Raw genomic sequence first — 27,858 nt, forward strand, 5'->3', positions numbered from 1 at the left:
ACCAAGGAAAGGCCATATGAGGACATTACCAGAAAGAGGGCCTTCACCAAGAACCCACCCATTCTAGTACCCCAATTTCAGACTTCCAGCCTCCAGGGCTGTAAGAAATAAATGTTTGTTGTTTAAGCCACGGTACTTTGGTAACTTGTTATAGCAGCTTCAACTGACTAAGACATTCTAGAAACCTGCAGACTAACACAATCCTGCTGGCACCTTGATTTTAGCCCAGCGAAGCCCATATCAAAGTCTCACCTTTACAACTATGGAATAATAAATTTGTGTTTTGTGTGTGTGTGTGTGTGTTTAAGATTTACTTACTTATTTGAGAGAGAGAGCACGAGTGGGGGGGGAGAGAATCTTAAGCAGATTCTCTGCTGAGCACGGAGCCGAATTGGGGGGAGCCTGATGCAGGGCTCAATCCCAGGACCCTGAAATCATGACCTGATTCAAAACCAAGAATCAGACACTTAAATGACTGTACCACCCAGACACCCTGTGTTTCTTTTTTAAAGTTACCAACTTCCTTGTACTCTCTTATAGCAGCAGTAGGAAAGGCATACAACTCAGGTAAGTTAAAAACAATCTGTAACAACAAGTGGGTTACTCCTGTAACAAAATCTGAAATTTCTGTACTTGGTTTTGTGACTGGATAGGAACTAGAGGACTGAATGTGGGTAAGTTGCTAGAACAGTTACTATCAGACACTGGAGACAAAGAAAACCACATTTTATACTGATAGAACAATTAGGGAAACTGTTGCCTGTGATAAATTGGAAAACAGAAAATATAACTAATGAGTCTGTGAATCTGACTAAGGAGATTTCCAGGCAGCATACTGAAAGTGGTATCTATCTTTTTTTTCCCTCTCAGGTATGATGAGATCTTTCAAGAGAAAGATGTGCTAATAAGATAGATGCTCAAATTTTAAGCAGAATTTAGAGGAATTATTTTTTACCCAAGACTTGTTCTCTCATTCCCACACTTAGAGCTGTCACAAGTTGCTCAAAACAATAAATGGCATAAGGATAAATATCAAATTAGGCTATTGTCAGTAAATCATAATCTTGAGGTCAAAAATCACAAGGGTGTCCTTTGTTTTGGTCGCATAGAAATTTAAGGAAGTGCCTTGTACACTTTCTTTATTAGACAAATGAGCTTTTAAGAATCTAAGAGCATTATTCAATAGCACCGCATTTTGCAGCCCAACACAGAGAGGACACTGTCTTAAAAAGATCTGAGGGTGTAGATTTTTGTCTAATGTAGGGGTTATAATTTGATTCATTAAATAAAAACCTCACATTTTTTAAAGGAGTTGTATCAGCTTGAACTTAATGGGACTTGGTTTAAACGAAAATAGATTTCTAAGTACTAGATATACCTGGCCAGGTAGCAAGATAAGAAATTTGCTCAGCTACAACCACACACCATTTCCTACAGAAAAGGCAGACTACATCAGAGTTATCCTAAGAGCCACGGAGAGCAATGGATTTAGTAACTACTCCCAGGGAGAGTAGAACTGGATCCAAACCAAGGAATGTGTCCTATGCTAGAGACAAGGGGAACTGGTAACGTTTGATTGGCTGGATTTCAAAATTTCTATAGACACATTAATTGTTGAATTCCTCCATTTCCTCATTCTTTATTTTAAATGGCAATGTTTATGTTATTTTCTGCTCATGTCTCACAATTGTCTGTAAGGTTTTCCAGGGCCAGTTAAATGGTCTTTTTAGTGCCTCTGCACTGAAAAAGTGCACCCAAGACACAATACCTGAGGATTCTTATTAACACCTCAAATTTATTTAGTTGAATAAAGTCTGAAATTTAAGCTTGATTCTCTTAAGCTAATGATATAAGACTGAAAATCTTGGGAAGGGGAGAAGTAAATTTTGCATGTGGAAAAAATGGGTAACATTAGGGAACAGAAGGAGGATGTTTCCATACTTATGAGTGTTGCTCAAATATGTCATGGTCTTTTTACACCCCATTATGCTCACACATTGACTATGTGTTTATTCACCAGTTGAATATTGGAAGTGCGAAACAAACAGAGTCTTGGTAAGTACATACACATCGAGGCTTCCATTTGTAGGGTTTCCTCTTGGAAACCAGTAGTCACATTAGTGAACTCAGCTACACCCTATGGAGCAAAATAATTGCCAGGCTGAGTCAAGTTAACAGATATGATCATGAAAAATAATATATTGTTGATGTTTTAAGTCATTACATTTTGGCTTGATTTATTAGTCAGCAAAAGATCATTGAAACAGAAGTAGAAGAAATAATGAAATGGAAAGCCATGCTTTCAACTTCTCCAATGACTCAAATTTAACCTACTAGTAAATAATTTAATGAATTGTTAAACAATTGATTGATTTATGGTTAGTCTCTAATGAATGTGAAGTAGCTAACACAATTTACTAGGATCAGTGTTAAAATATGGCAGATATAGAGATAATCATGGCTACCATTTACTGGTATTTTCTGTGGTAGACACTGCATAAAGAGTTTTATTAACATTATCTCCATAAATCCTTACATCAGCTCTTGGAGATGAATATTACCCACTTTAGAACTAACTGCATTTTATAGATGATGAAATCAAGGTTTAAGTTTTTACTTAAATTGCTAAAGTTCAGAGCTAGCAGTAGGTTTAGAATTGGAATTTGAGCCAAGGTATATTCTAATTCTAGTATCTGGGTTCTTATCTGTTTCCTAATATTACTTTAATGATCTCAGTTCTATCCCTACTGCAAATTTGTGAGACATTCTTCCCTTGTCTTTTCTTCTGGTGAGTAAAGATATGGGTCTCTTGGTTTTTGAGTTAATGAAAATTTTGTTTATGCTTTTCGGGTGGTGTTTCCATTAGAATTGTTAGGGGAGCTTCACATGGTCAGACTGGGTGACAAAGCTTCCCCAACCCCCACTGAGTGATCTCTAGTATATGTTCCATCCCCCTTTATAAGAGGGAACATTACAACTTCTTTCTACAACCCTCCACTTTAAAATACAATTCTTCCAAGAAAGTTTGTAATTGCTTGATTTCTCGATGTGATTGGACTAATTCTGGCAATCCTTCTTTCTTCTATATATCTCAATCTTGCTAGGTCAGTTTTAGACATTGACCATGCTTGTGCAATGGCAGATAAAGAACATAAAAGGATCTGCAGGGGAATATGGAAATTCAAGGTAAAGGAAGAGATGTTGATGTGAACTGAATCATCAAGTTAATCTTTTATTTTCCCCAAAATACTATGATATCTTAATACTAGAAACCTCTGTCTTTCTAGTGGACTAGTAATATGGATTAGTAAAATGACAGAATAAATTAAATTTTGATTAAATTTAACATTATTCTAGTACAATAGTTCAGTTGCTTTCACCCTGCATCCCTTCCCCCAAAAAATATTCTGTCTGTGGAAGTTAGTTAAGTTATCCAGGAAAATGAAAATATCCAAATGTATGCATTTTATTTTGGAAAACAAAGTCATGCCAAGGATAAGAACATATATAAGACACTTCACAATAAACAGAAAACATTATTTATGATTTGAGAACATTCTAACTTGGGTGTTTAAAATTTGTTCAGAAAAATTAATTACATTTAAAAAGAAATTTAAAGGGCTAGCCCATGTATGACATGAATCTTAGGAGACAAACATTCATTACCTATATTACAAATAAAGAGAATTATAGTAGGTGATGGCTTAGGTTAGAAAGAAATGGAAGAAATTCTCTAAAATATTAACAGAGTTACCTGATCCATTTTTATCACATATCAGGGACTTCTTTTTAGCCTTTCTCGTGGTATATTTTGTATTTTATTATAACTGCTCTTTTAGTTAGATACAGGATACTGACAAAGAAAGCACAATATATAAATGCCTTTTTTTTCATTCTTCACCACCTATTTAATGTTATTTTTATTCTACATATATACGTACTTTGTGGTATTTGTAAGGCTTATGTTGAAAATTGTTCCCCTGTGAAGATTTGGAATTTGCTTTTTTTTTTTTTCATTTTAAGAATAAGTTAAAGTTTACACTGGTTAAAAAAGCGAAAACACCCTATAAAAGCATGTGAGGAATGGTTAGCTTCTCTTATTTTATAACTCATGAAGTCCTGAAAGAAGATAATCTATATAATAATGAGAAATAAAATTTCAACATGAACTAGAAGTTTTAAACTTCTAGAATGTCACCCAAAATGTGTCCACTGGATCTCAAATTTCTGTGTGCATTAGGCTTACTAGAAAGGCTTGTTAAAAAACAAACTCCTTTATATCCTCTTCAAGATTCTCCTGATTTAAGAGGTCTGTGGTGAGGTCCTGAAACTTACATTTATTTCTAACAAATTCCCAGGTGCTAATGCTGCTGGTTTGGGGACCACATTTTGAGAACCACTGCTCTTGCCTACTGCTTATTATCAAAAGATTGTGACTCAGGGTAAGGCAAAATGGCAGAAAGCATTCTTTTTTTTTTTTTTTTAATATGTAGAAATCAGTTTGGAAATTCTTTAAAAATGAAAATATCTGAAAAAAATGAAAATATATGTGAAGTCATAAGCTCACTCACTGCAGAGATGTTATTCAAAATAAACATAAATGCAACACTTTATTAAAGTAAAAGTATCTTTACTATTAATATACAAATGGTGAAGAGTGACAATTTTGATATACTGTAAGCCATACTTTCAATGTCTCTCATAAATACAAAACTTCAACATTTGCAGTATAATTTTTACATTTTAGACATATATATACAGCATTTCATAGGGACATACCATATTGAAACAATAAGAAAACTTTGTAGTAGCTAACTTAAGAATATAGAATTTGAATGGATATATATGTTAAAGAAAATAAAAGCATGTTGTAATGCATACTGAACACAGCATAGAATTCATACAGCAAAAGAAAAACAAAAGTTCTTTTTTTAACTTTATTTGTAAGAAGTTCACATATTCCTAACAGAGTTTAGAGGCAAAAATGCTAAACCATGAACATTCCTTTAAGAATTGGAACAAATATATTTGCTCTTAACAGTACCATTTATTGTATATAATGCATATTGTTCTTGAAAAAAATCCTATCTGCAAATTTGAATATTAGGTTCTATGTTAATTTTCTCCTCTGTATTTCACTCAATTTTCTCTTTCCATCAGTATAATTGTCCTTGATTTTTTATCTAAGCAGTGTTCCTAGTCCTTGGTCCAGCACTTTTCAGACTAACATCCTTCCTATCTATCCCAAATTTTGGAGTTCAGTTTGCCTTTCTTGATTCTTTCAGTACATTGTTCCTCTATTCTCCTATGTCTAGTCGTGATTTGAAATGCTCCAACCATTGCGTTACTTATTTTTTCCCAAAGAAGGCTAAAACCAGATGCAACTTTTAGTGTGTTATGTGTTTTTATTTTAGAAAAAAAGGTGGCAATGTGAAATTTATATAACCAATTTTTATATTAATAATTATGAACATGCTATGGCCAAAATGTTAAAAATTATATAAAAAATTAAAGTGGTGGAACCAGCTAAGGTATTTAAGTTGTTGATAAAATTCTATAGTGAATAATAAGCTATTTTTAAGAATATTAAATGTGTTATCAAATAAATATTAAGCATTATATATAATATAAAAGTTTATGGGGGAAATAATCTATTAGCATTCTTGTATAATGTTGTTAAACAGATGCATCTACATGGGTAAATGCAATTTTTTAAAAAGGATAGGAAGGACCTGGAAGGAAATTGCATTTGTTCAGCAAGTACTATATTTAGGCTCTTTTATAAGTTTCCCACTTATACATATAATTGTTTCATCTCAGAACATGATTAAACCCATGAGTAGAATACTTTCTTGAAAGATTTTCATTTTAGGATTGAAGTACTTCATTTCTGTGACCTTCCATACTTTAATTTTAGCATACTCTAATACTTCCATATGCAATTTCAGTGTGAGATACAATATAATAATGCTTCAAAGGATTAATACAAAGATGCAAACCTTATCTCTCTAAAGATAAATAATGCAAACAATTCATTTAAAAAAATATCTTCACCTACTCCTAAAGTTTGTTGAGTAAGGACTCTGGGTATGATTTGAGAAAGAACTCCATGAGCAACTGAAATACAGCATGTACATCATTCTTCATGAAAAAGAACATTGCAACTTTCATAAGTAATTGTAATATGCTATTCCATTATTTCTTAAATTAAGAAATAAAGATTATTCTTTCTATCACTTCAGTTGTAGATATTTTTATCAGTGGTTATCTTACTGTCAAAGATAAAGGATAATGTATGATTCCCAAACAAATGTACAACAGGGTAATGTAGACCCAAGTGACACTAAAATAATTTACCCTATCTTAAAATGTCACCTGTTGTCATTGTCTCATAAGTGGTAGAACTCAATTTTAACAATAGTTAGAATGTATTTATTATCTAGAACAACAATACAGACAAAATGAAATATATTTTACATGTGTTTCAAAAGAATTGCTTTGTCATGAGTGAAAATAAGTTACACAGTATAATTCATTATATTTAGATTTTCTATTCAAGGTAAAGTAATTTGAATTGAGCTTATTCACCACATGTATATAAGACAGTACCAATTAAGTGTCACAGATATGAGCAAAATATATCAATAAAGATTGCAGTTGTTTTTTTTTTCCTTCTAATAAAGCAGAATGTCATGCTAATCCAAAGGCACAAATACATCTTAATTATTTAAAATAAGAAGCATAAAATAAAGGTATGATTATAAAGTTACAATTAATTATTGGCACTCAAATAAATAATTCGATTAATAAAATCCTTCTATTTATAGAAATGTTTAAATCAAAGACTAAGATTCACGTAAACTTTGCGGGATCAGATAGTCTTTGAAAAATGCTTTTATAGGTACTAATATTAAAAATAAGGGAAAACTAGAGAAACATTACATTAATGTTAGACATTAGCATCAATAGAATGGCAATAAATCAGTGGACAAAAATAATAAATACATTTTTAGAAGTCACAATTCTTAAATTCTTTTGCAGATCATTGTAAAATATGTTGACACATTAATTTGTGCGAGTTTTAAAAACAAAACATTTATCAAAATGCTGACATTACTGTTCTTTCTTATATGTTATTGAACATAGATTGTCATTGCCTAATTGCACATAACCTATCAAGAAATACCAATATTTTCCGTGATATTTTTCTTCTTTGTTTAAATTAGCATAGGGTTCTAATTATTTAACCCTACTTATATTCAGTCAACTCTTTTGACATTTTATACTAACATTTAAGAGTACTCTCAGACAGTAAAAATAACATTTATATAGTTATATGGCATGTTTAATCTAGAATAAAAATGAAAATAGGAACAGATTATTTCAGTTCTACTCATATTTTACAATTTACTACAAGCATCTCTTATTTGGAAACTTTTACAAATAGAGTAAGTTGGAGCATTCCATTGAAATGTTATTATTATTATTATTATTATTTAATCACAGTATTGCCTTGCTCCTGCATGGCACAGATTTCAAGGACAAGAGATAAGGACCACTCAGACAATTGAAACAGTGCACTTGAAACAGTCTGTCTACAATTAGTTTCAAATTATCTGCTAACCTCAGATCATTACTCCACATTAGTGGCAAGAAATTTAACAGCATATATATCTATATGTATATATATATATATATATATATATGTATATATATATATATAAAAGAAATATTTAAGAAAATTGCTTTACATGGAAAGTCCAAAGAAATGAGAGAGACAGAACTTTCAAACTGAAGAAACACAAAAATATTTGTTCCTTATTATGACTTCTCTGCTCTTGAAGTATAGCACAAATATATTAATAGTAAACATGCTGAACTGGTTTCTCAGTTCTCCTAATACTTTCACCATTATTAGTTCAAAACCAGCCCTATCCAGGAAAAATTAGCATTCATGGCTATTGCTTCATGGACATTTTACTAAGCCTGTTTACTTTGCACAAACAAATTCAAGTACTTTGACTAGTTATAGCACATTGGTACAAAAGGGGGAAAAAACAGACGAATAAAGCAAAGAGGTGATCAGGCAGACATAACTTAAGGAGCAACAGTCAAATCCATCAAAAGACCAGTTGGATAATTTCTACTCAAAGTCCTAGGTAGGTACAGGAATTCTTTTTCTCCAGAATATGCCAGAAAAAAATATCAAGGGAAGATTCTTGCACTATAATCCTGTGAATTATGGCAACGACACTGGAGATTTAGTGCATGAACACGCAGACGGACACGTTCTGTCCTGCTGATAACTGAAGGTTTGTAAAATTAGTTGGCTGTCTCTCCTTGCCTGGCTGTTTCAAGCACTTAGTGAATAAAAGTGTTCATGAGTAGCATTACTATTGCATTTAATAGATTCATCACATTATCTCTACAGAGAGACGTACGAAGCAGGTTTCTCTGCACTGTAAAACTCTCTTCCAATGTTCTATTGGTGCGCGTTCCCCAACCAGTCAATATTTGAGCTATAACACCACCCTATTCACTAACGATTATGAATGTAATGGGGCCTAAAGAAACCTTTGGCTCTCTAGGGTGACAAATAATCTAAAACCTGCTCCCAACTGGTATGTGTATCTCGAATCATAAATACATTTATTTTACCTTACATATGAGTGAAAATCATGTTTTAGTCTTTTACCTCTGGGAGCTTGCATAGCTTGGAAGTTAATAAGTATTTTACTCTGGTATAGGCCCTCACAAGTAATATTAGAAAGTTTGTGTGGAATAGCCAAGGAATTTCTTCAACCAAAGTTGTTTATCAAAATCTTAAAATGACTTCTAGCTACAACATCCAGAAGAAAAACAGATAGTGGCAATTCAGTTGTTCATCGCTGACACTTTTATGGCATGTTTTAACGTTAATTTCTTCTTAATTTAACCACTAAGGATTTTAATTTCCATTAGCCAATTACATTTAAGGATTGACCTATAACACCACAAAAATGAATTTTTAAACAAAGATCATCTAAAACAATGGTCAAAAACTGTATCTGAGGATAGGGTGTGAAGTATTTCAACACGAAGAGCCTATTTTGTGATAAAATTATTCAAGAAGTAAAAGATAATCACATATTTATAAATATATCAAGACAACATTGATATTGTTCCCATTTCAATTTACTTTATTTGAAGCTGAGGGCAGAACTCAATATTATTTTCACTTGCAATACATTTATTTTTTTGTGTAATCCATTGTGAATGATTATGGCATATGTAAAGAGAGATTTACGGAATCTTTCTAATCTAATTTTACACACGACTAATATTCGTTCAAATGGGTAACAATTTTGATCTGGCACTTCAGTCTATCAAAAATTAACATCGAAATAGCAATGTAACTATAACTAAAAAGAATTTTCCAAAGTTTCTCTCAATTTTTAATATCTGCTAAAGATAACTGGCTCCTTCAAGCCCAAGTTCCCTGAAATTCTCCTGATAAAAAGTGTACCCTTTATTAACGGTTTTCCTATTAAACTGAAATCCACGTGAATAATCTGTTTGCCCAAGATAGGATAAAAACATGCAGGGCTTTCTTATGCATTTAGCTCACAAAGCTTTTGTTTTCTTTTCTTTTCTTTTTTTTTTAAATCCCTGTTTGTTGGAGAGGTTGTTGGATGAAATATATAGTCCTTACGAAACAGAGCATTTCAGCTGTATAGTAAACTGGAGTATTTCAATCACAGAATCAAATTGATACCCAAGAGTTGGTTTCAGTCAGGTTTCTATATTGAAATTCATAACAAAATAAACAACAACAATAACAACAACAACAAAAGGTAATGGACCATGGGCAGGAATATTTGATCATATGTATATGTGTACAAGCTATTCCAAGCTAGAAGTTCCCCAAGAAATTAAGGTCAATGGAATAGTTTTGGTCATAGGGTCACTGCAATCCAAATGCTCTTTGTAGCATTGTTCAAGCCTCTGTGATCTTGGTGTTATGCTTTGCTGTCGTCTTCTTTTGATTGTATGATGTCATTAGAAACCTTAATTTCTATAGTTTCTGGATTTAAGACCTCTTTTCCATTTTCTTCTTTTAAAGGTAATTTTCTGGAAGGAAATATAAAAATAATGAACTTCATTTTCTAAGGCAATTTGAGTGGTACTACTTAATACTGAGTTACTGTCTTATAGAAGACAATATCTGCAATTATTAGAATGAAAAAAATCAGATTTGTTAAAAGTAATATCACAATGATATAAAAATATTAAATAATTAGACAATATTGTCCATTGTAAAATGTGATGTACTGAAGAATGATGAATGAAATAATGTATTTGTAGATTTAGATGCACCAAATAGTTCACTATAGGGTGACTTAGATATGATTACCAGCTCTTGATATGAAAAACAGAACTGTTTGGAATCTAAACAAGCCAGTATTTTTATATGTCAACTCGGTGAGTTACTAGTACCTAAGTTTTTTCAAATAAAAGCCATTAATAGTTGCTGCCATATTCTGTTACATACTTCAAAAGCTGGGTGAATTAGCTATTCTTTGGAATTTAGTGAAAGAAATATATTTCAGGACTTTCTCACTTTTCTTCCTTTACTGTATATGTTTTCTTTAATTGGTCTCTTTTCACTATTATTTTTTGTTGTTATTTTTGTATCATTTAAGAGCACATTTTTTGAAAATTGTTTTCAATTACTACCTATGAAGGAAAACAAGCTTTCTTTCTTTCTTTCTTTCTTTCTTTCTTTCTTTCTTTCTTTCTTTCTTTTTTTGTTTTTAAGATTTTATTTATTTATTTGAGAGAGCAAGAGAGAGAGCAAGAGCAGTGGAAGGAGCAGAGGGAGAGGGAGAGGGGGAAGCAGACTCTCCACTGAGTGGGGAGCCTGATGTGGGGCTCGATCCCAGGACCTTGGAATCAAGACATCTGCTTAAGTGACCGAGCCACCCAGATGCCCCTTTATTTCTGAACAATAGCTTCACAAATCTTACTATGATGACAATGATTCAAGATGTATAGTTTTTCTGCCAGTCTTGAATTCAGTGGTTTATGATTATGCCTTGTGTACACAGCTTTGGGAGTTAGATTTCCTCCCTTGACAAAATATGTTTTCCACATCAAAAACAAATTCCAGTTCAATTCTGTAATCTAATGTCACCATTTCATGGGGTAGTGAATGCTACTATGCTAGTTTCTCCGGGATTTACTTGTAATTTCTTTTATATTTTTGATTGAGACAAGCAAGCCATTATATTCTGAAGATCAAAGCTATTAGGTGAAAACTAACCAATCAAAAATAAGTCACGGGTAAAAGTTACTACGACACATTGCTGGGAATGAAATAGGATCTACTTCTTACCTATTAGGGCAGGTTCTTTTATGCGTATTATAAGTAATGCCTTCACAGTTATTCCATTCTCCCATTCCCAAATGCAGCAAATATTGATAATAAAAGATAAAACCAATGGGTCACTTCTAAGCAGCAAAGCATAGAGAAATTTAGAGGTTGGAGGGAAGTTAGCATAATGCTTAATATATCTCTTCCTCAAAGAACGATAACACTGGAATTAACCAGTATTTTCAACTAATTCTTGGATGATGAATTTTTGAATATATACTTTTCACTACTTACATTTATGATAAATTGTTTTTTTTAAGATTACAGTTTATTCTATTATTTTTATGTTGAGTATTTCTTTTCTATCATTGAGGATTGGAGAAGTTATTATATCATCCTTATTGTTTTTGTTTTATTTTTTTTTGCAAAATATTGCCCTGTCACATGTTAGGGCATTTTCTTAGCTAGTTTTTTGTTTTGTTTTGTTTTGTTGTATTTTCAAGTTTTTAGTTAAACTCCAATTAGTTAATATATAGTGTAATATTAGTTTTGAAGTAGAATTTAGTGATTCATCAATTACATATAACACCCAGTTCTTAGCTAGTTTTCATACACACCAATCTCTCATTTTAAGTGTTAATCAACAGATAGAAGTTTGTTTTGTTGTGTAAAATTTTGCTTCATTGAAAAGACTTTTAATTTCTGAAGGGAAAACTGCAGAATCCACCTTGTAAAATCTGCCTCCGCAAAAGTAAACCTCAATTTGAAGGTAATAATCTCGAAATGCAGTCACTGACATGACCTCAAGGTTTATACTGAAAATTAGGTACAGAGTAGTACTTTGTATTTCTCTAAATAGTGATTATTTCAGCCCCTTGAGAGCAGATAGCAAGCATTTCTGAAACAAGTTATTTTCTTCCCTTGTGACAACACACAGCCTTCCATTTAGGATGAGAAGCCTAAATCAAATTTCTCTGCATAGTGAGTGTTTGCTGGTGAAGACAAAGGGATCCTTAAAACAAACAAACAAACAAAAACAATAAAATTTAGAAGTAATTTTAGTGAGCAGTATTTAAAGAATAATGTGATAGTCATGTTTTTGTTTGCATCCAATATATTCCATAGAATACTATTATCACATCTTAATAATGCCTTTGGCTTTCATCATTTTAACCTTCATGTTGTCTGAACATCATCCCTGCACATGCTCATCATCTCTGCAGATTTAGTTGAAATATCTGCTATGCCTATAATGGCGCTCTGATGGGTACAGAAAGAAAGAAATAATAGAATCTTGAATGGAGAGCAAGCACCACTTCCTATAGACATTAAAATGATACACAATTTAACAGTATTTCTTCCTCTTCTTAATGAACAGTCTTTCTTTTTAAAGTAGACTTCTGTACATTTTCATACTATTGATTTTTATTTTAAATTGTGATATTCATATACAGAGTTAATGGCTAATTTTCTGACCCCTTTTCATTCCAGTAAAAGTCACATTTTGACACTATCACTTTCTTTTTTTTTAAGATTTTAAAAATTTTTTTGATTTTTTTTAAGATTTTATTTATTTATTTGAAAGAGAGAGAGAGCAAGAGCAGAGTGAGAGCAAGAGAACACAAGCAGGGCCAGGGGCAGAGGAGAAGCAGACTCCCCCTGCTGAGCAAAGAACCCAATGTGGGACTTGATCCCAGGACCCTGGGATCATGACCTGGGCCAAAGGCAGACACTTAACCTCTGAGCTACCCAGGCACCCCTTATGTATTGATTGATTTTAGAGAGAGAGGGCGTGTGTGAGTGGAGGATAGGGGAAGGGCAAAGGGAGAGGGAGAGAGAGAATCTCAAGCGGACTCTCCACTGAGTGCAGAGCCTGCCCTACACATGGGTCAGTCTCACAACCCTGAGATCACAAGCTAAATTGAAATCAAGAGTCAGACAGACACTTAACCTTAACTGACTGAGCATCCCAGGTGCCCTGAAAGTATCACCTTCTTAAAGAGTAAAATAAGGGAAAGAAAACCCAACTCTAACATGTTCCATCTTTCTGATATGTTTACATAAAATTATAAATATATGTTTGAACAGATTTTCTCTGGCATTGATAACAAAATTTTCTTGTGGGATGTCTCCATAGAAAATGGTTTTCTATATTCACATGTATTTTCTTTGAAAAAGAAATATTTTTCTACAAATGATGTTATTTGTAAATATATGCTGCAAGTAATGATAATATAATATCATTTTACAAATATTTATCCAAAAATAGTTAAGCATTTGAAGCTACTTACTCAGGTTCTGTTAGTGGTGTGGTTTCATTTGGCTCATTTACGGGGCTCCCATCCTCATGATTAGTGATTCTTTCATCCTCTGTTCTCATCTCCACTATTGGTTCTTTTGATCCATCTTTCCTAAAAAAAATAAACAAACAAAAAAACCTTACTCATGTAATGTAAAAATAGATGCATTATGAAACATAGTTTAGAATCCCCACTTAATCTTACCCCCCAACACACTAAAAATCCAACATGGTCAGATTAAGTGTACAACTAAGAATTTTTTTTTCATTTAAATTCATCTCACCCAGATAATTTGCACTCAGAAAAAATAGAAAGGGGGAAATTCCATTTTATCTAGAATTCTTTTTTTTTCATCAAAATTGTGTTAATTTTTTGCAAAAGTCCAAATTTTACATTTGATTGTGTGGTTTATTTTGGGAAAGAAATAAAAAATATTTTGTTAAAGGAAATTATGACATGAAGTAGCTCTTTCCCCCTAACTAGCCATATGCTTTAGATTTTTTATATTTGAAATATAGCACCGGAAATATGGCTTCTATATTAAAATTTAGAAGATAAAATTTATATATATGTGTTTGTTTTATTGTTTTAAGTGTTTCTATGAATTATATGAATGATTTAACTATAATGCGATATTGACTTTACATATTCATGTTTTCAGGAAAATAGTTTACATAAAAACAATATTATAACATATATGCATGATGTTTTCATTTGTAATTTCAAATCCATGACATCTTTATTGGATTTTTAAAATATGAGAATAGGTGTAATTTTACATAATTGTGAAATTTTCATAAAATTAGAAAGTTTACTGTAAAGTTGTGTTCCTCAAAAAATGAACAAAATGGAAGAAAAACAAGGAAGGCTTTTAGTGATGATAAAGGGTAAAGTGAGATATAAGCGGTGGGAATGATACACTCATAATAGAGATTATAATTATAGCACACATACAAAAAAAAGATGTAAAGGAGGGTTAAGGGTCCTCACCTCCCCAGGGACATGGTCTTACCATCCAATCCTGCAACCTTACTCTAACATCTTTACCTAAATGAACTGGTAACTTACGCCCATGCAAAACTCTCCACACGAATGTTTATAGAAGTTTTATTCATATTTGCCCCAAATTGGAACCAACTAAAATGTCCTTCAACAGGGGAATGGATAAAGAAACTGTGGTACATCCATACAATTGGATATTATTCAGCAAGAAGAGAAATGAGCTATCAAGCCACAAAAACACATGGGAGAACCTAAAATGCATCTTGGTAAGGAAAATAAATGAGTCTGAAAAGGCTACATACTATGTAATCCCAATGACACTGCAGTCTGTAAAAAGCAAACTTATAAAGAACATAAAAAGATCAATGTTTGCCAGGGGTCCGAGGTGAGGGAGGAATATAATGATGGATCACTGGGCATGTTAAATCTATTTAATATCGTAATGACAGATACATGACATTAAAATTGTTCTTAAAAATAAGTAAACTAGGAGTACATGCAAAAGAAATCAAACAAAACACCAACAATGACAAAAATATTTAACAGACCTTACAAATGCTGACTCTTGAACAGGAAAATATTAAGAATGATGAAACACTTCTGATCAGGTGGCAGGTTTGATATTACTCTTATTTCAGTATGTAGGTCCCTCGCATACATACACATCAAAATCTGAAGAATGGATGCCAGTAGAAATGGAAGAAAATCTGGAACCCTCTAATCTAGAGTTAATAGGGAAGAACCCTCGATACCTCTAAAATGCAAATGTCCCTGAGAACTGATGATTCAGACATGGTCAGTAACCTGAATAGGGACTCGAAGGACGCAAGATCTATACAGTAGTAAAGATGATTAAAGAGCCCACCACAATTAAACTTTAGCTTCATGTTGTTTTGTTTGTTGTTGTTGTTATTCTAAAATTGATTCTTTTAAAAAATTCTTCATGATATCAATGCTCTTGATGACATAGAGGATGATACTGTTTGGCTATTGATGATTCTGAGCAAAAAAAGTGATGAAGGGGCGCCTGGGTGGCACAGCGGTTAAGCGTCTGCCTTCGGCTCAGGGCGTGATCCCGGCGTTGTGGGATCCAGCCCCCACGTCAGGCTCCTCCTCTACGAGCCTGCTTCTTCCTCTCCCACTCCCCCTGCTTGTGTTCCCTCTCTCGCTGGCTGTCTCTATCTCTGTCAAATAAATAAATAAAAAATCTTTAAAAAAAAAAAAGTGATGAAAGGTTGGATTTTTTTTTTTTTAATTTATTTATTAAAGAGAACATGGTGAGTTGTCTTAAACTCCTTATTTTTGTTCTTAGTGATCTTTTACATTTTAACTAGCTTGTCTATTCATATATTACAGAATTCTACAAAGGGCATATAGAGAAAAGTACACCTCCCTAACCATTTCCAATTTACAGGATATTTAGTGACCTATCATAGAGACGAGCACATTTTCAAATTGTGTTTTCCAGAGACATTCCTTCTATTCATATACTAGCATATATGCATGAAAATGCAGGGAGTTATTCTTACACAAATGGTGCATCCTAACTGAATATAATTTTGCCTTTTCGATGAATACTAGAACATTTAGAGCTGCCTCTTTCTTTTTCATGGCTCATACTGTCCCATTGTATGTATGGACCACCATGTATTTGGCAAGTGTCCAACCAACAGACATTTAGGTTGTTACCAATATTTTCTGTTACAATAAACACTACAAGGAGTATAAAGTGCATATTTTACTTACCCTTAGGTGAAAATATCTGAAGTACACATATAATTTACATGAGTCAAATTCTTATCCTGTATATATTACATTTAATTATACATGAAGTGATATCGGAATTATTACTGATATTTTTTGTGGAATTATAAAAAAAATGATAAGGTAATATTTTATTTAAATTGGCATAAAAATGTATGCCACAATTTATGGACAATTTCACAATGTATAGACTGGTAAAAACTAAATAAATTCCGCCAGGTTTCTAGATCTGATGATTAAGCAGGAAATGACAAGTACAGCAGAGTATTTAAGAGAATGGGCCCTGGAACCAAACTAGCTGACTCTCACTAAATCACTGCATAAGCATTTCTGTGTCCTGTTGCCTGGAGAGTAAAACAGAGATGATAATGACACCGAACTAATTTCTTTGGAGTTTAGAATAGCGCTTGACATACATGTGGCACTTAATCAGTAACTGTCTTCAGTATTCTAGGAGGGCAAGGAGGATTTATGTTGCGAAATACATTACTAAAACTTGCAACTTCAACATATTAAAGGAAAACAAAATGAAAATATCTCAAAGCACACTAAGAAAGAAATATTTATAAAATTCATCAGTTCTCAAAAAGGGAAGATTTATATAATTAATGGCATCATAAGCAAAACCCAAACTTTGGGATAGACTGGGAAAAATATTTGCAACAAATACAACATCAAATAATTAAGGGTCACATTATATAATTAAAAAGTAAGAGAAAAGTTGAATAACTCCATGAACATGTGTGCAGAATATGAACAAGAAATGCCCAGAAGAAATAAAATGACCAAAGCAAAATGACAATACAAATAAGCTCAGACTTAACCCAGATCAGAAAAATGCAAATTTGAAATGATATCTTTCACTTATTATATTGATAAAAATAAATTGATAAAATTTAATGTTTGAGAAGGTATAGAGAAATATATATGCTCTGATTTTATTATGGGTATGAATTAGTATAGAATTTTGTGGGCAATTTGTCAGTATTTTTCAATTTTGATGTACATTCCATGTCTAGGAGCATAATGTACATTTACAACAAGATTTATGTAAAAGTTAAATTCAGACCACGTATTATACTTCAATATGATAAAATATTGAAAGTTTCATCTAAATTGTGAAAGACAAGTGGATAAATGCATTATGGTATCTGATACTATGGAATACTAGTTATTTATAAAAAGAATGAGTCAGAAACTTACATGCTGGAAAGGTTCCTTTTGAAGCTTCATTGCTATCTGAGAAAACACTGCAATAATAGATGTTCATATATATGTGCGTATATATACAAAGCAGCGTGTGTCTGTGTGCATGTGTGCATAAGTCAGATGTAACTCTTACCTTTGCTTCCTATAGATAACGTACTTATTTCCTCTAGCTTCTTTCAGGATTTTTTCTTTATCTTTGAATTTCTGTAGTTTTAAAATGATAAGACTAGGTATAGTTATTGTTGTTTTCTTTTGTTTTGTTTCGGACATTTGCATTCCTCAAAGTTCTCTGAGCTTCCTGGGTCTGTGGTTTTGTGTCAGATACTAATTTGGGGAAGTTCTCAGTCATTTATGTTTCAGATATTTCTGTTCCTTTCTCTATTTCTTCTCCTTCTGGTATTCTTACTGCACATATGTTACACCTTGTGTAGTTGTCTCATAGTTCTTATTCTGTGGATTGTTTTTAGTCTTTATTTTGTTTGGCTTTTTTTTTTTTTTTTTTTTTTTTTTTTTAAGAGAGAGAGGCGGGGAGGGGCAGAGGGAGAGAGAGAATCTTAAGCAGGCTCCATGCAGCACGGAGCCGACATGGGGCTTGATCTCACAACCCTGAGATCATGACCTGAGCAGAAATCAATAGTTGGATGTTTAACCGACTGAGCCACCCAGGTGTCCCTCTGTTTACTTTTAAGTTTCGGTATTTTCTATTAAGAGTTCAAAGATTCTATCTTCAGCCATGTCTAGTTACTAGTAAGTGCCTCAGGGATATTCTTCACTTCTATTAGGATGTTTTTGGTCTCTAGTATTTCCTTTGGATTCTTTTTCAGAATATCCATCTCTCTACTGTATGGCCGGCCCATCTCTTCTTTCTTGCTGTCCTACAGTGTTCTCACCATATTAATCATATACTTAAAATCTTGGTCGGATAATTCCAATATCCCTGCCTTCTCTGAATCTGGCCCTGATGCTAGTTCTACCTCTTCAGAATAATTTTTGCCTTGAGTATACCTTTTAGTTTTTCTTGATCCTGGGACATGATGTACTGGTTAGAAGGAACTGCAAAATAAAGGCATTTACTAATGGGGTGGTAAAGTGGGCTGTGAGAGGGTGCATTTGATAGTCCCATCATTAGGCCTCAGTCACTGGTACGTCTGCTCCCCTGGACTCTAAACTTCACAATTGCTTCTTGGGATTCCCCACTGAAGTGAGTCAGGATGGCTGGAGTGCACTGGAGTTATGTATTTGCCTTCTTTCCCATGGTAGTAAAGGGGGCTGGTTTGGATATCTCTCTCTGCATTGAAAAACCATTTTCACACACACACACACACACACACACACACACACACACACAAACACACACTTTGGCTAGTTACTTTCTATTAGTTTTTAATATTTTAGTTTCTTTACAACTTAAGACTAACCAGGAAAATTCTTTCTTTTTTTTAAATAGCATTTATAACAGAAATTATTTATTTATTCATCCATTTGATTGTTTTTTAACTGAAATGTGTTTCCCAACAGAGTAAAAACTAGATGATGGAAGGGACTCATTTGCTTTAACTCACAGTTGTATCTCTGGGGCTTAGAATAGTGCCTGATTATGTAGGTGTTCAATAAATATTTATTAGCATAAATTAATGCTTGGGTGAAAAAGAGTATAAGCATAGTTTGATAAAGTAGAAATCATTCACCATTTTTATTAGATAAATAATGAGAATGCAGGATAAATATAAGTTTAATTTAAATTTATAAGAGCCAAATAATGGAATATTCTAGAACTTAACATGAATGACATTCTGTATGCCACTGACTTTAATTTCTCTTTTCTGAAACTTGATACTCTTTAAACAAGAATATTCTGTGTGTAATTAGCGTATTCTGTAATAAATCTGCATAGTTTTATAATTGTGATAACATGAAAGAACTAGTCTAAGAAAGCTTCTGATCATGTTTAGAGGCCAGTAGAGATCCAATCCATCAAATCAGTTATATTCTATTTCCCATTGTGATTTTATGTAATATTTTTGAAAAAAAATAGGTATAATATTTTCCCAATTCAAACAATGAATTTTTGGAAAAGAGTTGAAAACTATTTTCCCAAAGCAGGGGAAATGATGATGTGAAAAGTTATGATGGATAACAAATACAGAATGAACTCCGTGTTTTCATCTTCCCAAGTTTTTAAGGTTAATTAAACCCAGCAGGACTTACAAACCAAGTGTATGGATAAATTACCAATTAATAGAGTGAAATAACAATAAACGGCAGAACTTGAATATACCTCATTGTTTTGCATGCAGTCACCAATATCCCTCCAGTTAATTAAGACAAAATCATGATTTCTCTTTCTTTCACCCTAAAGTAAATCAATCAATAGTAGTTGACTCTACCTCAGCTCTGTCTATACTCCGTACATATGTATATGCTTATAGTACTACAGCCTTGGACCAAAAGAATATCATTTTTTACCGGCAGTATTTCAAGATCCTGTCACTCAGTCTTTCTGATTCTAAATCATTCCTCTACACCTATTGACCTTCCAGTAATTCATTCTTAACAAGAAACTAAAGTAATCTTTAAGCAGTTATTGGGGGTGCCGAGTCTTTTAGTCAGTTAAGCTTCTGACTTTTGGTTTCGGCTCAGGTCACGATCTCAGGTTGTGAGATCAAGCCCTGCATGGGGCTCCGCGCTCAGCACAGAGTCTCCTTGGGATTCTCTCCCTCTCCCTTATTCTCTACCCCTCCCCCAGCTTGCTCTCTCGCAAATAAAATAAATAAATAAATAAATAAAATTAAAAAAAAAAAACAACTTACAGGAGCTTTCTTTTTCAAAAACAATGTTTCTTACTTTGACTGAAGCATTAGATACTTTTGTTTCTAGATAATTCTCTAACCTGACATTTATACTAGACCCTCTCTGATTGGCACTGCTCCTGCTCATTGGCCTTTAACACAGTAAGCTTATTCCTGCCTTAACTTTTGTATCAATTGTTGCACGTTATAGAATGTTCCTGCCTGATTGTTATATTGTTGTCCCCTATTACTCACTGCAGCTTAAGTTTCACTTCCCCTGAAAGGCCTTTCATGACCCAAACTATAGTAAGAATTTATAACTGTTTTTTTTTTTTTTTTTTTTTTTTTTTTTTTAGTGCTTATTACTACTAGACACTTTCTTTTTAGTTAGTGCTTATTATCTGTTTTCCTAAGAGAACAAGAGTTCCATGTGAATAAAATTCTTACTTGCTTTGGTCATCACTTTACTGCTTGGTTACATAGCAGTGCTTGTTACCTAGTATTTATCCAATAAATATTTGCTCAGTGCTTCAATAAGAATGAAGACGTAAAAAATTCAGCTTTATGTGTGTGTGTGTGTGTGTGTGTGTGTGTGTGATGTGTGTGTGTGTATATATATATATCACATATATATGGTTATGTTATGTAATATACGGTTTTCTCAATACGTGAAAAACAGACTAAAACTGAGTTTGGTATATATTTATTTAGTTAATAAGACAATGTAAAATCACAGCAGGCTATTAAAAAGTAGACTTTGTTCTAATGAGGAAAGCGGGAGATGCTGGATAGTGAATTGATTCCACTATATTTACTATGCACACATGACTATCCCGTTCAAGTGTGAGGTAGAGCCTGATTTCTGCTTGTTCTTAGCTGTGTTCTGTGTCCAACAAGTAAGTAGGTGGCATTTTGATTGTGAAATGAATCTAATGTTTTTTGAAATGAAAATGTTTGTTATCTAACTTAGTACCCCATGAGGTGAAACTATCCCTTATAGAGAATCCGTAAGAAGTGGTCATAGACAAATTGCATAGGAGGATTGAGATAGCCTCGGGGATGTAAACACAACACAACAATGCAGCCATGAAGAATGGGTTCTCCTATATCCCTAAGCCTAGAAATTAATGCAGAAGACTCTACTTGTCTAAATGGTTGTATAAAAAAACAAAAATGACTCAACAATAAAAATAAATGAATTACTGATAAACAGAACATCATGAATGAATCTTAAAACATAAAGCTGAATGAAAGAAGCCAGACACAAAAGAGTAAACATTACAGGAATCAATTTTTATCAAGTTCTATAACAGCTAAAAATGATTTATGATGAAAAAAATTAGAATAGTAGTTGTCTGGGACAGGGGGAGGAATATGAGTTGTCTGGGTAGAAACATTAGAGAAATTTTGAGGATGATGCTAACTTTCTGAATTTTGATAGGGCTTGGGTTATACAGATACAAACGTTTGAAAACTTTACCTAAAGAAAACATTAACAAATTTTGAACTGGATGCAATGTTAGGCAAGTTGAACTATAGGGGTTAAGTGTATGGATACACTTTGAAATGCAAAAAATAAAATAATGGATTGAGGGATAGATAAATATGGGATAAGAGAAATATTTTTTGTCGAATCCAGGAAGTTGATAAATGGGTGTTGGCTATAAAGCTCTTTTAACTCTTTTGTATGTTTTAGACATGTAACAGAAAGACTGTAAGATGTAAAAGGTAATGGAAATGTTCTTAATTCATCAGAATACTTATTTTTGATTACAGGGTTTAATATACACACATATGTATGTGTATACAAACACACATATATATACACAGAAACATTGTGTGTTTATATGTGAGTGTGCATGCCCTCCTGTGCCTTCTAACTTGTGGTTTCTTTGAGCCTATTGTACTCTTGGGATTAGATACAAATCTAGTGAAACAGCACGGAACAAAACAAAAAGTATCAAAACCTCTTAGTTGTCCTTTTACATGACAAAGAAGTTTTCTATAGTAATCAGCTCTATGTATTTTCTTGCAATTCATATTCTAACTGAATGAGATGCCACACAGAGTGCCAACTTCTAACATTTAGTCATCTTTTGATCAAAATTTGGAAGAGTAAGTTCAGAATCTGTACTAACATGTATTGCATAGCACATATAACATCTCTATACAGACAATCTTGAAACCTCTATGCGGTCATGTCCTACCCTTGAAGGAATTGGCATAATTAATGTTTTTACTCAGTGTACCCAAGTTTTTAATTCATATTATTGTTGGTGTCCTTCTTTTATTCAATATAAACTGAGAAACAATGGAAAATTCATAAATGCAATTGTACCATTGTCTATATTTCTATTTTTTTCCTAATTCTACTTAAATCATGACAGTAATTATTTTTTATGGATCCCATTTTAAGATTTATTTTTTAATCGTCTGTTTTCAAAAGCATTTGGCTCTATACCATGTTATATTTAAGATCATACAGACTTAAGATCAGAAAGCAGACAGTACAGTGTCCAATGATCTTAGAGTCTCAGAGCTCTTTGCTCAGAGAAAAAGTCCCTGAACAAAGTATGCAAGTTTGACTATGGCACTTGTGTGATGTAATGCACTGAGAATGTCTGCTACTTACAGGTATGCAGCTTTTCCTTCTTCGAGTTCTTTACTTTTCCCACTAGAGCCACTTTTCTTCCCGCACATTCTTCTCGTGATGCACATCAGTATCCCACATTGTCTAATAAAGAAGCAGCTGACGTCCGTTACCACAAGGATTAGCAAGAGTGCCGCCACGCCCAGGCCAATGACTGCTCCAAGCCCAAGACCATTAAAAAGCGTATCTTAAAAAATAAAAGAAAATAATTTTACTAAGCTCCAAATTAGAAAAAAAAATTGACAGTTATTTTGAAAATAAATCTTAACTAACGAGACAGGAAAAAAGTGATAGTCACTGGCGAACTTTAATTTCATAATTGGGAACCAGTCTCTGGCTGGGAACCATTCTCTGGCTTTCGAACAATATTTTAAGCAACTGACATGTGAATGGTTTGCAATATTTTTTCAAACTTTATTTAGAAAAAAAAAAAAACTCTTACGTAGCTCTCTTTCCAATATACTTTTTGATTCCCAGAGGGGAAGATAATGAATATTATCACATCCCCAACTGTACCACAACCATTAATGGATCATCACATTGTTAAAAGGAAAATACAGTCAAAACTCCTGTAAGAGAAGGTTAAGTAAATGTTCTATATGGAATGGAATTATCTTAGTTTTAAGTCTTAAGCTTGCAAATGATGTGTGCTCCAAGCACTTTGTTTTGACAGAGAACACATTTAAAATATCTGTATATGAATATTTTGAAAATCATTATTTTAGAATAAATGCTTTAGTTGTATTTTTTTTTCAGTTAGTATTTTAATAAATCATATTAGACCAGAGGCAAACTATGGTACTTATGATCTTTCTGAAACTTATCATGGGAAGGTAGGGGACGATGGGAACCAGTTTTCCTTGACAGGAGGTTGTGGGAATTTCTGAAAGTCATACAGAAATTATCCATGGAAGATATGACTGGGAATAGGATGGAATATGCTGACTGACACAGTAGAAATAACAAGAAGCAGAGCGGTAGTGAAAATGAATCAAGTGTTTTATAACTATAGTTGAAGATAAGGGTAGACTACACAGCCACAGGAGTGCTGGCAGTAAAATAAGCGCGTGGAAAGAGATTAAACTGGTGATACTGTGTTATCTAGAGGGAAGAAAAAGAGTTCTTATAAGACAGTTTTAGAGAATTATTCAAAATGATTCTTTTAAAAAAATTTTATTTATTTGACAGTGAGTGCACACAAGCAGGGGGAGTGGCAGGCAAAGGGAGAGGGAGAAGCCGGTTTCCTGCCTAGCCAGGAGCCCCATGCGGGACTCCATCCCAGGACTCTGGAATCATGACCTGAGCTGAAGGCAGAGCTTAAGCCACTGAGCCACCCAAGTGCCCCTATTCAAAATGATTCTTAACCAAATTACGTTAACATTTGCTTAGATAACATTATAAAATTATAATTATCCTTTTCAATGATAAATGCATTTATTACTCAGCATCATAATGGCATCTAAATATGTAAAAGGTGTGTAATGCAAGTGACAGACAGGGACAGATGCAGACTTGGTTTGGAGAAAACCACTTCTGAAAAAACACATTTATAAAACAAAGTTTTTCTAAGTTATATTTTTAAAATTAGGTGTAATAATTTAATAATGACTTGAAGAGATTGTGAGCTAAAGGAATTGATATAACTGTTTTTATTTTAAATCAACAAGCTGGTGATGAACGATGACATGCCTGTCTGAATCCTAGCTGATTTTTCTACCAAATGCCTGAGCCTCACATCTATACTTATTTTATCTTTTTTTCCCCCCAGGAAATGCATGTTATATAAAAAAATCATTCTATCTGTGACATGGTTCCTGGCACATGGTTCACCTGTGCTAGAACGTGGAGGAACTTCTACAGAATCTCTGTGAAGTTGCGGGTGAGAATTCCTTAAGTACTGAATCAACAAACTTGCAACTCTCATGCTCCAGCAAGTATAAATTTGATTATAATAGTGTACTTAACACCTCTAGCACTTATTGCCCAGTACAGAGTAAAAATTTAACAAGTATTGGCAATATTTATTATTATGATTACTGCTACTACTATTATTATTTTGCTACTGTAAAATTTTAGGGAAATGAGGTTTTGGTGGAAAAAATAGACCATCTAAAGTTAATCTAGTCTAGAAACGTATTTCCTTCATCAGCACCGTAAGGTGGGACACTATCTCTTATTAAACACTGATTATTCTCTTGAGAATAAAGTCATTTTTTTTTTACTCAGGTTTAGCTAGTTAGCTTTTAAACGATAAATATTTTATTTGTGACCTTTTTAGCATTAAACCAGTATATTGATCTGTTTCACTTCCATCTTTAGAAAAGCTCTTAGAAACATTATATTTGCAAAGCACCTTATGATAAAGGCATATTGATGCTAAAATAGCTATTATTTGTTTTCTAACAAAATTATACCTTTTAAACTCATGATTATAAATGTTGAAGGTTACTTGAAGTTATTTTTATGGAAAACCAAGTATTTCTTGTCATTGCAGAGGATAGGATATATAGCAAGTAGGTTTATGTAATAGATATTTAGTTTTCTTTTGAAAGCTATGGGGTTTTTTAAATTGGCTTAAGAATGTATTTAAATGCTAATATTATCTCACATTCCATGAAATTAGGCTGTAATAACTATGAAATCCAAATTTTCTAATGTTTTTATTTTTATTTTTTCTGCCACCTATTTACTCTGGTGGGGAAGTTTACTCATTTGTCTTTGGTTTTTTCACAACCAAAATCATGACCACGTGTAAAATTACATCACTAGGATTTGAGGACTAACATGCAGAAAATACTTTCTTTTTAAGTTCAGTTTTAATTATTGAACTAATTGAAACTGAACATAGCAATCATTTAAAGGATTTTAAGTCAACTTTTTTAGCTTTCCAGGATATTTGCACATGTGCTTTATAATATATGATATTTTATGATAGTTTTTACAAGTCCATTACATAGGAAAACAATGTTAAGAGCTCTACTTTACAGATAAGGAAACTGAGGTCCAGAGAATACAGTGGCCTAAGTCATTAGCTTTTATATTGTTTATACCTGTGTTAGATTTACATTGTATATTCATCATCAAATAAACAAGTGAGGCATAACATAGTAAACACATTAAAATGTGTAATTTTCTTACCGAAAAATGTCCATTTTTCCCTACACTGCTAGAGGAGAAGCAACTATTTAAATGACGTACAACAATATAAATCATTTGTTTATGTATTCTTGCTATCAGCTCTCTTTTTAGTGATCATTTTGTATTGTTCTTTGAAAAGGGGGATTTTATATTAGAATTTAATAAGAATAAATAATTTAGGAATTTTAAAGTTCAAACATCTATTTTTTGGTATATATTTAATTATTGAAAGCAAATAGAATCAAACTGACTGAATTTCTATAACTTCCCTCCCACCTGACCTTCCATCCCATGAAATTTAGAAGTTGGCAAGCTGAATCAATACAAGTCCGCAGACCTTTATGTAATCACATCCTAACTGAAATAAACACATAAAATCAAAGCATTAAAATAAGAAGAAAAAAACCTTTCATTTTAAATTTGTCACATGCATGTCTTCACGTTTCTGTTGTAGAAGTTAACTTACAATTAAAACACTGAATCAATTTTCCGTGAAATTTATTACATTTAATAATACTAGGTTTTCAAACACCTGTACACTCTATACGTAAAATTAGACTTGCTTTTTGACTCCTTAAATGGTTTGGTATTTTATTTGACTATTTTCTGTGTGTACGTATCATCTTCTCCAAGTAGACTGAGAATGACTTTCAGGACTTGGAAAAGTAATAAAGACACAAAGAAAAAACGTGGTTTTTTTTTAATTTAATAATGGAGATTTCATATTTGCTCCAAGAATAGCAGTAGCTATTTCCATAAAAGATATTCTTAAATATCAGTAAGTAAACAGTGTATGAAAGACAAGAAGACATTCAGAAACCTTTTGGTGTTTCTCGTAACATTGCTAAGTACTATACCCTCCAAAATTGCAGTAGGTATACTTGTCTCCTGCTTATATGTTTTTCCTTCATCTTCCTCAGAGTAACAGACTTTCAAACATCAAATTGATCTATGGAAAATCTAGGTGTCAATCTATACACCTGGTTACATATATGTGTCCTCTGTGAAAAGAGGTGAAGCAGGTAACTCTCTGCAGCTGGGCTCCACCGAAGCCACAATGATCAGCTACTTTAAAATCAGACATCTGATCATCTCAAGACTTTGTGGCTGCATAGTTAAAAAAAGAAAAAAAAAGGAAAAAGAAAAACAGAGGACTACCAAGCCATTTATGCTTCACAAAACTTCACTGAGTACCTGCCTAATTAGTGTAGAAGTAGATGGGCTTCCTGATACGTACTAAAATTGAGCTAATAAAAATTAACATAAATCTTTAGGTTTATACATCCTTTTAAGTCCTTTTCTACTTATGAAGCACAAGTTCCTAAAATTTAATTTCATTCGTTAAGTTCCAAATAACACAACCAAAGAACAAAAGAGTAATATTTTTATATCAACAAGGGCATATGGTTAATAGTAAGGGCTTTCCCCAGAATTATGGTAATCTTGGATTATAGAAGGCACGCTCTAGGGTAATACATCCTTAAAAAAAAAAGACATTGCACTAATTTAAAGACCAACTACCATCCCTAAGGATTTCACACAGTTTCTCATTGTGTTGTTAGACGAGCTGTTTTCAAAAATCTCTGTCACTTACAGAATTAGGAATTATCTTAAATTTATATTTTGTGAATTTCTCCTAGGATCCCCAAATTA

The 27,858-nt window shown here is 32.9% G+C and overlaps 1 protein-coding gene across 1 annotated transcript in view; it reads right to left on the bottom strand.

Annotated features, from left to right (window-relative positions):
- Nucleotides 1-4,663: 4,663 nt before the first annotated feature.
- Nucleotides 4,664-27,858, bottom strand: part of NCAM2 (neural cell adhesion molecule 2) — a 523,501-nt gene continuing 500,306 nt past the window's right edge. Inside the window, exons 16-18 of the mRNA XM_034656641.1 lie at nt 23,050-23,254; nt 13,645-13,764; nt 4,664-10,110 (exon numbers count right to left, since the gene is read on the bottom strand). Coding sequence (XP_034512532.1) covers nt 9,999-10,110; nt 13,645-13,764; nt 23,050-23,254 — 437 coding nt within the window. The 3' untranslated portion in view covers nt 4,664-9,998. The remainder of the gene's footprint in view (nt 10,111-13,644; nt 13,765-23,049; nt 23,255-27,858) is intronic.

The sequence above is a fragment of the Ailuropoda melanoleuca genome, chromosome 1, assembly GCF_002007445.2.
Source record: "Ailuropoda melanoleuca isolate Jingjing chromosome 1, ASM200744v2, whole genome shotgun sequence".
NCBI lineage: Eukaryota > Metazoa > Chordata > Mammalia > Carnivora > Ursidae > Ailuropoda > Ailuropoda melanoleuca.